This window comes from Triturus cristatus, chromosome 8 (genome assembly GCF_964204655.1).
Source record: "Triturus cristatus chromosome 8, aTriCri1.1, whole genome shotgun sequence".
NCBI classification, from domain to species: domain Eukaryota; kingdom Metazoa; phylum Chordata; class Amphibia; order Caudata; family Salamandridae; genus Triturus; species Triturus cristatus.
The window spans coordinates 1,549,866,884-1,549,881,222 of record NC_140591.1 but is presented as its reverse complement, the minus strand read 5'-3'; the positions used below and the strand labels follow the sequence as shown (position 1 = coordinate 1,549,881,222).

The following is a 14,339-nucleotide window of genomic DNA, read 5'->3' as shown; positions in this document are numbered from 1 at the left end:
AGTGGTATAGGTGCCCCCTCCCCCTTCTGCCTAAAACTCCAGCACAGGGTCTCCCCAGGTCAGTGACGCCCTCACAACTGACTAGAAAGTTTCCCGCCCTTTCTATTTATACTCCCAGGTCAGGTGACCTCTCTCTATTCCGGAAGGTTCCAGGAGTTTCTACCTACTAGGGATGGTCAGGGGAACCAGGCTAGTGATGTCACAATACCTAAGGGTTCTAGACAGCTCCTGACAACTAGGGCGCTACTTGAAAGACCGCTCCGCAGTAGCAGGGGTCTGTGGCAGCCATCTTAGTGGTAAAGAGCACCTGCACCTTAGCATTGACCAGCAATGGTAAGGTGCCCGAAGACCTAGAGCCAACCAAAAAGAGGGTGGAAAAAAATGAGGCAAGGGCGAAAAAAAACAGGGAAGATCACCCTAGGGCGGACAGGTCTAACAAAGAGTCTCGGACAAGACTGAGATGCTTTAAAAAATGATCTGACCCCTTGAACTATCCTAAATGACAGTTAATAAGACCCTGCTTATATTTTCCACTCTGCTGACTTATGGGCGAGGGCAAAGTTCTTTGTCAAGCATCAGGGCCCCTGCTACAGGCATGATGGCATTGACTTACATGAGGGAGAAACTCCCAAATTGGTACGTTCTCATGCCATTGTCTCATTGTAGTTGACTTCCTTGTCTATGTAAGAAAATATGCCTTATCCTTCAGAGTCAACCCAGTCTTACACCATAGACTGGGCTGAGGGCTTCCAGATACACTAACTGGGCTGTCCTTTTCAGCCTGATACTTACCATAAAAATAATTTGAGATCACCAGAGCAAATAGATCTTCTTACAGATCTCCTGGGCCTAGTCCAGGACATGTGTCTCAATTATTAGTGTCAGCTGCAATAGAGGAGCTATTGCTTTCACAATAGCATAATTCTCCTGGGGAGAATGCTAGTGGATGGTCCGATGTAGGTCTTTGTGGTCTGCAGTACTAATCTCTAGGTCGGTGCCTGGGTCACCATACAGGTCCACCAAGTGCATTTCTTATGGTGATTAAAGCAGGGGAGGGATCGCCTAGAGCAGGGGTTTCCAACCTTTTTCATAATGAGAGCTACTTCTGATCAGTGAAAATGGTGGTGAGCTACTGAAGGCCAAGTAATTTGCACAATGTTACCAGACACCCCCTCGCCCATCTTCATTGACTTTAAACCTAATGTCCATGAAACCCAATACTATGATTTGAACAAAATACTGTGACTAGGGGTACTATGATAGGGATGCCATGTGCGTCTGCGAGTGCATGGTCAGCGGGGATGTATGAACATGTGTGTGAATGAATGGGATATATGTGGATTGGTGACTGAGAGCCTGTGTCGTATATACTCTTGACATAGGACATACCTTTCGCCATATGTAGCACCATTACAAGTACAACACAAACCTACAGCCATTTATTTTTTAAATGGGAAAAATTTTAAATGCACAAAAATATTCTGCCGAAAAATTCATATATGGAACATTCTTCTGCACTTGATGGAACATTTTTCTTCACTTTAAATTTCTCCCATTTAAAAAGAAATTGCTGTATTTTGCAGTTATAAATATGGTAGTGTTTCTACCAGCCACTAGGGGCAATAGGCCAGCTGTGGGTAAATGCGTCATTTTGAAATGGGAGAAAATTCAACTGATGCTGTGGAGCATAAGCAGTCTACTAGCCAAATAAGCTTAATTTGTAGACCTTACCTGAACTCAATTCTGGTCTCCTAAAGGGAAAGGTTGCTGCATTTCATCTTGTATCAATAGTTTATTATCCTTTCCCTTTTAAAAGGATGATTGAGGCATTTTGTGTTCAGTAAAAGCACCTTAAGATTCTGATCAATCATTTATACCGGAGTGTGTTGTTTCTCCGGTGTGCTGCATGAGTTGGGAATCTTTTATGTACCTGGACTTCTAGTATCATACCCATAACTAAACTATCATGATTAGGGAGTATTGTTATCATTTTGCAAAGTGTTGATGTAAAACATTTGTGTGAGTAATGCAGTAGGATTATAAGGGTGAGTAGGTGTCAAAAGACTTCCCATCCTTGGCGGGTATGTTGAGGAATGTAAGAACAGCAAAACACACAAGATGATAAACGGAATGTTGCACAATGGCAAAACATTCACCCCCAGTCACAGATCTGGGTTTAATCCATCGTTATTTTGCTCACCACACCACCCCAGTTCAGACATGGCCATATGCAAATCAGTCTTGACCCTGTGCCTCATGGGAACAGTCCAGCCCGAACTGCCAAACCATGTCTTCCTTGGACCGGAATCAAGCATCCTAAAACCGGTTTCTGGCTATCGGCCGTCATCAGCCAGGATAGCTTGATTCCAGTGGCGTAGTGAGCACGGGACCCACGTCTGGGCATACTTTTCCCACATAGGGTGAACAGCAAAACACACAAGATAATGGACGGAATGTTGCACAATGGCAAAACATTCACCCCCAGTCACAGATCTGGGTTTAATCCATTGTTATTTTGCTCACCACGCCACCCGAGTTCAGACATGGCCATATGCAAATCAGTCTTGACCCGGTGCCTCATGGGAACAGTCCAGCCCGAACTGCCAAGCCGTGTTTTCCTTGGACCGGAATCAACCATCCTAGGACCGGTTTCTGGCTATCAGCCGTCATCAGCCAGGATAGCTTGATTCCAGTGGCGTAGTGAGCACGGGACCCACGTCTGGGCATACCCTTCCCACATAGGGTGAACAGCAAAACACACAAGATGATGGACGGAATGTTGCACAATGGCAAAACATTCACCCCCAGTCACAGATCTAGGTTTAATCCATCGTTATTTTGCTCACCACGCCACCCCAGTTCAGACATGGCCATATGCAAATCAGTCTTGACTCTGTGCCTCGTGGGAACAGTCCAGCCCGAACTGCCAAGCCAGAGGAATGTAGGAAATCATCTGATGTCCGGCTGTCAGCATTTTACTGAGGGAGAAGAGTGGTGAAATGGAGTGTGGTAGCGGTAAGATAGAAAGAATGAGTGAAAGTAGAAACATGTTCTCTGCCTGGGGAGTAAATATTCTCCCTTCTTCCAAACATTCATTCTGAACAGTGCATAGAGGGGCACAAGCAGCCTCTTGAAACATTACTTCCACAGTAATACCATTCTGAATAACAGACTAATTGTTTAAGTTTGGTAAGCATTCAATTAACAAATATCTGCAGGGCTCTTTCTATATAAGAGTGAGATGAGGTTGATAGTGGAAGGAGACTTGCAGTTGGTGGTCTGCGTGTGTTAACCTGATAGTGTAAACGTCCCCGTAGCTTGACAAGTTACTGTAGGTTGGTAATAAGAGGATAGAAAGCCTCGGGAATAGAAGTATCAGTTAAATTACAGATAGCATTAAAAATACCATCTGAATTGGGGATATCATCGTGAATGAAATGTAATATTACCTTTCAACGTCAATGTTCAATGTGCAACCATGCAACATTCATGGCGCGGTGTATGTCCCTTTCATTATAACCCCTTTATTTTTCTGATTTACCGCCATGACCTCTTTCAACAAACCCTTCGGATATACCAGGATGGCATGCACTCATGCACTCCCTTTCTGTCTGACTTTTTCTTGGTAAATTTGAAGAATCTTTGGATAACTGCGCTTATAGTTCGCCCCCTTAGGTCTGTATCCCTTTAAATGGTATCTGAGATCAATGACTGGCGATCACTCAGATCATTGAAGTTCATGGACTTCCTTTTGGAAACAATGTTAATGGGCCCGCAACGGAAAATTGGATGTCAAGCTCATTCAGGATTTTCTTAAAAATAAGAAGCCTTTCCTGCACACAAATCTATTTTTGGCATAGTCATGTGTAAGGCCGATTAGAGCACCATTCCAGGATGTATTTTGAATCTTTTCACATGGTTTAAGGTTTCCATTCCTTCCCAACTGTCCGTTTGAAGGTTCTGCATGTCAATGCACTAAACACTTTACTCTATTTTGTACTCTTTACACCATGCAGAGAAGACATTTCCTCCGGCCCATGCCTTTAACACTAGAAAATCTTTCTCATGAACAGGCGCTGGGCTACCTTTATGATCTGGGCACTCCAGAAACCATATATACGGTTTTGAATGATATTTTAAGTGCATTTAAGATCCATAACAAGAATTACTGACATAATATCGATTACAAAAATATAGATGTCAAAAATATAGATGTAAAAATATCTATAATCAAAATAGCGACATCCTATATTTAAAATGTAATTGACAAAAATATTGAAAAAATATATAGATTTAAAAAATATCATTTTTTTAAATATATAAAACATAATGTTAAAACACACATTATAAAATTAACTAAAAAATAATTACTTAGTTAAAATAAACATTAAAAAATATAATAAACAAGTTTAATCTAACAAAATGTAAATATAGATATATAAAATTAAATATATAAATGTATATTTACTGTAAAAAAATTATAAACTAATAACTTTAATGTCTTTTAAAATATTATAAATATATAAAAAAAACTATAATATATATATATATATATATATATATATATATATATATATACACCTATAACACATTCATTTTAAACTTACATTTTGCACTCCATTGAGTGTAACAGTAGGAAAATTATTGAATTGCGTAGGGGTGAAAATGTACTATTCCCGCTGCAATGACTGCAACAATAGGGAAAGTTTTGGATAGTGTAGAGGTAAAAATTACTATTCCCACTGCAGAGAGTGCAACAGTAGGGAAAGTGTTGGATAAGGGAGGGGAACAAATTATTATTCCCACTCCAGAGAGTGCAACAGTAGGGAAAGTGTTGGATAGTGGAGGGGTAAAATGTACTATTCCCACTCCAGTGAGTGCAACAGTAGGGAAGGTGTTGAATAGCAGAGGGGTACATTTACTATTCCCACTCTAGTGAGTGCAACAGTAGGGAAAGTATTGGACTGTGGAGGGGTAGAAATTACTATTCCCACTCCAGACATTGCAACAGTAGGGAAAGTGTTGGATTGCGGAGGGGTAAAAATTGCTATTCCCACTCCAGGCAGTGCAACAGTAGGGAAAGTGTTGGAAAGCAGAGGGTTAAAATTAATATTCCCCAAAAACTTACAATTAAAATAAAAAACAAAAAAATACCAACTACAATACAAAAATTGTTATTAACACAAAAATAAAAAAATATATAAAAATATAATAAATTGCAAAACATAGAAAAATATTTTAATCTTAAAAAGTACTCAAAATTAACTACAAACCTTAATTTGTAGAAGCTTAAAAATATTTTTACAAACAAATAACTATATTTAATTTAATTATAATGAAATTATTAATTATTAAAGAATTTTTTTTTTAAATCACACCATATTCTCCTATAAAATGCACAAAAAAACTCCTTCTTAATTGACACAATTAACATATTTAACAATTAATTAAAAATAATTCTCAAAAAATTAATAATTATTTAACAATGAATAAATTCCCATGAAATCAAAATATAAAATAGATACTAATAAATAAAAATCATTAAATACTTTCTTTAAATTAAATTACTTCCCACCCTATTCCCCTATAAACCCACTCCTAAAAAAATAACACAATTTACATTATTAATTAATTAATTAGTACAATTTTATAACCAATTAATATTTGATTAATAATAATTTAATTATAAATACTAATCAGTGCAAATTATTAATGACGTTATTAAAATTAAAATACTTCCAAGCCTATTCCCCTATAGACCCACAACCAGCCCCTTAAAAAATGGCACCATTTACATAATTATCGATTACTTAATAAAAAATATTCACCAATTAATATTTAATTAATAATTGTTTTACTATTAATACTAACAAATACAAATTATTCATTACTTTATTATAATTAAATTACTTCCCACCTTATTCCCCTATAAACCCACAATCCGGTAAAGAACTAAAATATGTACTATTTAATTGACATAAAATTAATCACCTCTAAAGATTTCACATGTACATTAAAAACAACAGCTATACTTATACAAAAAACATTAGATTACATACTTTTAACATAAATACTAAAATACAGAACACTAATATAAATATCGATATTATTAACAACGATATTTTGACAAACAATATTACTGACTTAGATATTACAGTAAACGATATTTCTTACCTTCAAGTCGATATTCTAGTCAACGACATTCTTGAAGTCGATATTCTGCCACTTCGATATTTCCAACTCGATATTCTGACACTTCGATATTTCAGACTCGACATTCTGTCTGTGCACCCCATAACAAGTATTATTCTATCTCTGTATGTACCCATGACTGCCCAGTCCTGGTGTATTTATTCCTCTTTTATCTAAACTGTCTTAGCATGATCAAGTGGATGAAAGTATTTTAAAGGGGGCGGGATTGTGTAGATAAGCTATAACCTTGATCATTAGTGTGGTATTTTATCATAGTGAAGTTGGTCTTGGGAGATTTTGAAAACATGTATAGCAAGAGGGATTTACAATATTTGCATAGTGGGCCATGGTTAGAGGTTTTTGAAATGAAGGTTGGTGGTAAACCAATTGATCAATTTCTTTGCCTGTTTGTATGAATTTTCCATTATCACCCAATTTCCCTTTCCTTTTTTTTAATTGTTTTAGAATGTTAGGCATACCTGTGAACGTTGTGCTTTATTTGGCTTTGCGAGCTGAGGGTAAATAGTAGGGGTTCTTAGTATTGCATTTTTTCTATGGCTTAAATTAAATGAATTTGTCATCTTTTTAACCATAGCTACCATTTCGTTCTATGTCTTTTCTTTTAGTCTCTAAATGTACTCTGTGAACTATGTCACACTTTTTATTTCTACTTCGAATATTTTAACATGAAGGATATCATGCTGCTATGATGATATTTTGCATGTTGCAATTTTATGTGTACCTTTATGCTTTTATTAAGAAAAAGAATAAAGATTATGATTGATAGGTTTCAAGATTTCCACTGTGTGTCTGTAAAGTAGGTGCCTCAAAATCAAGTGTCTGGGGTATTTTATTACTGATTTTTTCTAGTGGGATCTTTCCAGAAGAGTTTGTGTGCTTTTTTAATTTTGAATACTCTTTCGAACGATATTCCCAGCATCTTTGGTACCATGTTTACAGAAACTCTGTGTAGGAGTTAATCTTGCATTCTGAGCCCTCCAGCAGACAAATATCCAGGGGTTTGCCTGCGATTCTGGTCTACCGAACACCATGATATCTTGTCTTAGTGATATAATGTTTATCTTTTTTTCTGCATGTTTCTGATGCTTTTAATCCTCCAGGTGCCCCATCTTGGCCTCATTTCTGAGATTCTGTTTGTGATTTCTTTGAAGTCTTTCTTTATGCTCTGGGTTCACTTTTTTGTATAATATCTGTGTTAGACTTTGTACCTTGTGCAAAATCGTGTAGTGCTGCAAGCTTTAGTAGAATTAGGGCCCCATTACGATGGCTGCCCTCCACTGTAACGGAAAATGGGACCGACCGCCAGAGTTACGGCGGTCCCACGAGGCCAATTAGGATGCGCCCACCACACTGGTGGACGCATTCTGGCCTTTAACATTGCGGACGGTGCTGCTGGGTGCAGCTCAGTTCGCAATGTTAAAAGTGCATAGTTTGCATTGCCATGCACAACATGACAGGCACCATGCGGTGCCTGCCACCTTGTGTATGGCAATGGTACCCCCCAAGTGCAGCACCCTACCCCCTATCCCCCCCCAGCGCCCCCAAAGCAATTTCCGCCAGCCTTTCCATGGCAGCATCGCCGCCATGGAAAGGCCTTTTAATTTGCACACCATTATGCCCAGATCCGCACGGCAGGCAATCGTAACAATTGCCTGCCGGCGGAAAGCAGCACACGGTCTTTCCATCTGCCGTCGTACCCCCACCATACTAATATGGCGGGGGGTAAACCAAGTACAGATGGCCGGGCAGTGGCCTACGTTCCCTATTAGCATTCGGCACCATTTTTGGTATTAAAGTCCTATATAAGTGAGCCTGGTTTTGTTCTTTTTTGGCCAGCTTTGGTTTTCTTATTCTCCTTGCCCACCTTTGCTTTCCAGCCTGCCAACATTTTGATGGCTTTTGAGTTTGATGTTGATACTCGTGCCGGTCGAGGTGGTGAAAGGTGGTGGTAGCTGCTCTAGATCTTTCCTATAGTCCTGTCCTCAACACCAGAGATATCCTAGATTATTCTGTTTGAACTCCTTTATGCAGTTTGCGTGGTTTGTGTAGGCTGCATACTTTCCATAGTTTGTATACCTATAGCTTTTAATTTGGTTTACTATCTCAGTGAGTCTGTTTATATGTTACTGGTCCAAAATAATCTTAAATTTGATAATTTCCCTTAACCCAGAAATTGTATTTGTTTTATGTGTCTATTAACATATTTATGTTACTAGAGGCTGTTTGTGACGTTTAGTCATTCTGTGCACATTTTATTGTTAGGTATGGTAGTTGGAAATAAGATAGGTTTCCTGAATGTGAAGAATAGGACCGGCACCTAAAGGTTAGTTTTCAGTTATGCTACAGTCGGATGCAAATGCTGCAAGTCAGACCTGTTTGTGTTTAGCTTCTTCTGGGCTCGGCTGTTTTGCACACACGTGCCTCAGTGAGTGCAGCATCTTTGAGCTAAGATGGTGGAGCGACTCAGCATACAACTCCTGCTAAACTTCCGCAGCCAGATTCTCACACAGTCCCTGTGTGTGTCTCATTGTTACGTCTTAGTGGGACTCACCTGTGTCGAACATATGGAACAGAAACACCAATGGACCACACTTAAATAATTTACACTATTGTTTAGCATAGCAAGAGCCTGCCGACCCTTGTCACCTATTGCATGCAGTTGAGAGGTGGGTTTTCCTAATTAGAACATGTTTAGTGCACTGGTAGAAGGTTTCAGGGTCACTTTAGTCCTCTTTCACCGCATGTAAATATCATTAAAATCATGCTTCCTCCTTCCTGCACAGGGTACCAGACTCTAGACTCACAGTGCTGTTGCGTGTGCTTGCAATTTGCCAGCAGTGGCTGAGTGTGGCTAAATTCTTTGTTTGTATTTATATAAATGCGACAGATGGCTGGGAAGTAGCATACCAGCTAAGTAGGGAAATTGATGACCTTGGACACAGAAGGTAGGGGGCCAAAACAATCACCTTGTGGCGGCCATTTTAGCTATAAACCAGTTCGCGTTTTCTGGGCGGTGTCTCCTAATGTGATAAGTCTTTGCATGTGCACCAATAGTTCTTTCGTCTTTTCTCTGCTCTCAGTTTACTTTTTACATTTGTTGGAACCTCTGTTAACCAAGCGAGCAGCAGAGGCGCTGAGGCACACAGGATATATTCTTTGCAAGGGATTTCAATCCCTGGTTTCCGCGAATAGGAGATCTAGTCAATTTCTCATTTCGTCCCTGTTCCAAAAGTGAAGAAAGACTTTGCACTACCAAGTGTAGGCTAGAGTGACCAGAGATGCATAATTTAACACGGCGCAGGTGGGCACATCTCTGGGAAAGTGAATTTGAGAACTGCATTCTGTAAATGTTCTTGGAGCATCACCATTTTCCAGAGATACATTGCACTTTTGAAAGTCTTTACTACTCCTGAGACCAGGGTAAAGCGAATAAGGTAGAAATTGTATTGCAATTCTGTGCTAACCCAGTAGAGTTTCAACATACTAAAACATTAAGGATAAACATACCTTGATTAACATAATGACCTTTGTAAAGAGGTTAGTGGGCGGGGTCTCTGATGATCACAGCTTCTACATTCCTACAGAATGGCTGGTTGAAAATGCTTCTTTAGAACCAACAGTGTTCCAATCAGCTGACGACTGAGCTCAGATGTGGCCTCCAATTGGCAGCTGCAAGGATGTTATGATGTTCTTACTTGTGAAAAAAAATGAGGAGACATCTCTATGTTGCATTATGGACTTGTACATTGAGAGCCTATTACACATAAATAATTAATAATTTTTTTATGTTTGTTCACAGCTCCAGGAGGTGATAACAAGTTCCTTCTTCCCCTTCTCTTCAGTGGATTTTTGATGATTCGTGCTGGAGTTCTAAGGATTTTATCTATTAATTAGCTTCTTCTAAAATGTGTATATTTGAAATGATGCAGAGAGCTATTGCATTTAAATGTATATGTGAATCTCCAAAAATATTGTTTCAGGGTTAATGAAGTCTTGATCATGTCCACAAATATTTTATTTCACAGTCAACGATGTGATTGAGGCAATATAAAATATAATGTTGAGGACACGCCCACAACATATTCAGAGGGATGTGGTTTTAGGAACGCAGATGCGGATGAATGTTGGATCACTTTGGGTGTTTCTATACATCTCACTGACTTTACCGATTTTCAAAAAAGGTTACACATTCTCTAAGCAGCAACATATACCAGAAGAGACGTTACCACAACACATCGCAATTTTAAGCTGTGCCATAAGCCTTACACTCCCTGCATACTTTTTGGCGGGCAAACCGTGTCCAAATTTACAGAGGGAAAAATGCCAGATAAACATCATGACTTGTGGATCCTGCTGAAGGCAACGCAAAATCTACATATTCCACACCATTTCCAGAGCAATAATCATAATTGGGTGCTATTTATTGCAACCAATATTTTAGGATGCCAGTAGTATTCATAGTATATCAGTTATGATAAATGTATCACCCTTTTCTGAGCCAACCCTAATAGGGGCCAGAGCTGCCGACTTTGGAGCTGGGGAACCGGGTCCGAGCCTCGGCGTCGGATCAACATCCTGTGATTCTGGGTAAAGCACTTAGGGGCATATCAAAAAGGGCTTTATCTCTGCTTTTTTGGCTTTAAAAGCCAAAAAAGTAGAGATAAAACTAGCGCCCTATCAGCAACAGGGTGCTAACACGCAAATTCGCATGTTAGCACCCTTTTACTCTACGCTTCCCCTTGCATCTCTAATGAGATGCAAAGGGGGCGTTTCAGAGTAAAATAATAGGAGAAATGTCGCTAAGCGACATTTCTCCTTTTATCAAGGATATCGCTAACCTTGTTAGAGATAAAAAAAAGCAGCGCTAACCGCGGTTAACGCTGCTTTTTTACGTCTGGTATTTTTCTGACTTAGCCATGATATCCTATGTAAGGTGGATATCATGGCTAAGTATGTCTATCCCTATCAGCAAGCTATCGCCAAACCTTGTGGGATTATCGCTGTATTTCCAGCGATAATCTCACAATTGGCAGCTTGCGCTCTGAATGTTATCGCTTTGGAGATAAGCGTTGCTGATAGCACGCTATCTCAGCAATAAAATTCTGAGTTGGTCGGCGATAATTATCCTCATGCTAAGAGCGCTGAGTGATAATTATCGCCGGCCCTTGCTGATATGCCCCTTAATCTCCTAGGTTCTGCCAAAAAATAATGTGACCTTCACTGGTGCTCATGAAAAGCGCTCCAATACCTTTGGATCGAGTTCGGCTATGAGCGCCAGCATTGACGATTAAGTGCCGGTGCCGAGAACTGGAAACTACTGGCTCAATTTAAGCCCTGCGAAAACTGGTTTCTGAGACGCCACTGCCCCCTAACGTCTTTGGAAATGTTTGCAGATCCTAGTCAAGCACTCGCTCTGTGATAATACGCTACAGAGTGAGACCTTGTTTGTAAGTCTTTTTCTAGCGCATCCACCCCATCTCTGGAAAACATGAAGGTTGTGGGCAAGGACATTTCATTCCAGGCGCAGTTACCCATAATGCATTAGCATTCAAGGATGTGTAGTATGACCCATAGATACCTCTCACCACCTCTTTGTGTATGGACCTATACATTTATGCATTTATAACTATATGAATGAATGAGTTTCACATTCAAGTATAATTATGCAAACAATTTTAATTATGATCAAATAAAATGATTGTATTATGTGGGGAATCTCATTTATAAGTACATGAACCTATTTTCAGGGAGTGAAATTATATATATGTTAAATAATATTTGGACACTGGTAACCAAGTTGACTAAGGTGAGAGGTGAGTAGCTATCAGCAGCACACCTGGTGATTTATATGATAAGTTGTCATTCTATACTCACCTGTAGTAATTATGGTATGTGGTTATGAGCTGCCAATAACTGAGTAATTGCTTCTCTAACTCAAGTGTCTTTACTGATTATATAAGGTGAATGAAATCTTTGTGGTTCTAACTGAATCAGGAAGACCATTGTCCTTACATTAAACTTTGCTGAGGCAGAAAGCACACTCTAGCCTTGTCATAGTACTTCCTGTTAGCCTTCCAATGACCAGTCTACCTGCAGACCGCTGTGCCTGCTGGGGCAGGATCCATGGTGTAATAGATGCACACAGGATTTCAATGAGTCTAAAGTGGCTGCTGTGAGATACATCTTCCAATCATCTGTTCATTGAAGCTTCCTGGGTCCATCCTACAATGATGACATGGCATGTTCCAGTAATGTAAAGTTTGCAGTCAGGGCCTTGGTGGCGCCAGGTGCGACTATCTTTTCTGGCACCCCCTTCATGACCTCTTCCTCGGATTCCCTCATTACCACCTGGCAAAAGTGCCCCTCATCTCTCCATAGCCCTTCTCTCACATACATTTCATTTGTTTCAAAGCGCTGGTAAAGGCAGACTTTACTAATCCACTCAGCTATCCACATAAAATACAGATATGTGCTTTGCAGCAGGCATCTTAACCCTCTAGGCTACTTTAAGGTGAGTCAAAATTGTCACTAGACAAAACTCAGATCTCTCTCTCTAGCAGGAACATTAATCACAAGAGTTATCTTAACATTTGTATTGCTGCCTGAAAGCTGGACGCACAAGGAACTCTGCAGCATGTGGTTTTAAATTTAAATTTATTGCTAAACACAGCGCCACCCCCCCCCTGAGGTCAGTGCCCCCCATCCAGGTCAGCGCCCAGTGCGGCCGCACCTGTCGCACCACCCTAAAGCCCGCCGTGTTTGCAGTTATGGCCGACTCATGAATCTGAGTGAACCCTACTTATACATCCACAGTGGTAAGTTGGACCCCTGCTACATGTATTGTGATTGAAATATTAAATAATATTTAGATCCACTTAAACTTTTTGACCTACATTTCTAAATGCTCATTGGTGTTCCGCACATTAAAGTTAACATTTTAGATGCTTTAGGATTTCTGTTAATGCAGGTTTCAAAATGACAAATTCCTCTGTGTAGCTGCAATAAAAGACCAGCACAGCCCACAGGATTAGAAAAAGAAATCATTACTATTTTCAGTAAATTCTTACCTCACAACTCTCACACTATAAAATGGTGGCCAATCCGGTCACTGACAGAGACAGCTAATTGGAAAAAAATGAAATGGTACGCGCCCTTTAAATAAAGTTTAATTCGACAATCCAGAAAAAAACAAAGAGGTAATCCGTTGCTGAATTTATATTTATATTTTTTTAAGTTCTGCGTGATGTTTAATTTACTTTGCTAATTTTTTCATTCCACAGATTACTTGTTTTATGTTTTATGATTTCTTTTTTAATATGTGAATTATATTCAATGTACAACTTCTTTTTTGCTAAAAGTGCTTTTAAAATAAAAACATACTGAACCTTAGTTCTGAACTATGATCTTTTTAATACATTTATAGTGGGGTGCAGACGCTGACTGATCTATATGCTAATGGGCTGCTCCTTCCCTTCGTAGATCTGGCCTTGCCACGGCCTTGCCACAGAGCCAATTTCTGTTGCATGCCACCTCGGTGCATTCACTTAACTCGCTATGGGGCGATATCACGCAGGAATCTGATACCCACTCAACTACACAATATCTGCATGAGTTAGGCACAGGCCGGCATTTAACAAAGTGGTTCCCGGAGTCTCTCTGCACACACACGGCACCACAACTGCTATCCCTCCAAGCCCGATGGGACGCAGACATGCAGCAACCCGCCACAGACCGGGACTGGGAAAGTATTCTCGGGAGCCCGGTACGCATACCTCGGGACGTCCAGTTTCGACTCATTCAGTATTACATCGTTCACAGGGCCTATTTGACATCGGAGCGTATTAATAGGTATTTTGGCAAAAACGGATGCCAAGTGCGCGAGGTGTGATGAGGTGGGGGCGGACCTAAAGCATATGCTGTGGTCTTGTGCTACCATTCATGCGTACTGGTGATGGAGAAAGGACTTGAGAAAAACAAAAGAGACTTGCTCGTATCAACCTCTCGTTAACATGAAACTTTAAAAGGCTCCTTCAGATAAGCATGAGCAGGTTGTAGGTCTAGATTAAAGTAATACTCAGTTGTGCAGCATCTTAGGACCTCATCTGCCCTGCTTGGACAAGATATTT

General features: G+C 39.8%; 1 protein-coding gene across 1 annotated transcript in view; it reads left to right on the top strand.

Moving 5' to 3' along the window:
• Window positions 1-13,602, top strand: part of LOC146806115 (ecto-ADP-ribosyltransferase 5-like) — a 53,085-nt gene extending 39,483 nt beyond the window's left edge. Inside the window, exon 5 of the mRNA XM_085623447.1 lies at window positions 10,013-13,602. Within this exon, the coding sequence (XP_085479573.1) occupies window positions 10,013-10,107 (95 nt within the window). The 3' untranslated portion in view covers window positions 10,108-13,602. The remainder of the gene's footprint in view (window positions 1-10,012) is intronic.
• Window positions 13,603-14,339: the final 737 nt, after the last annotated feature.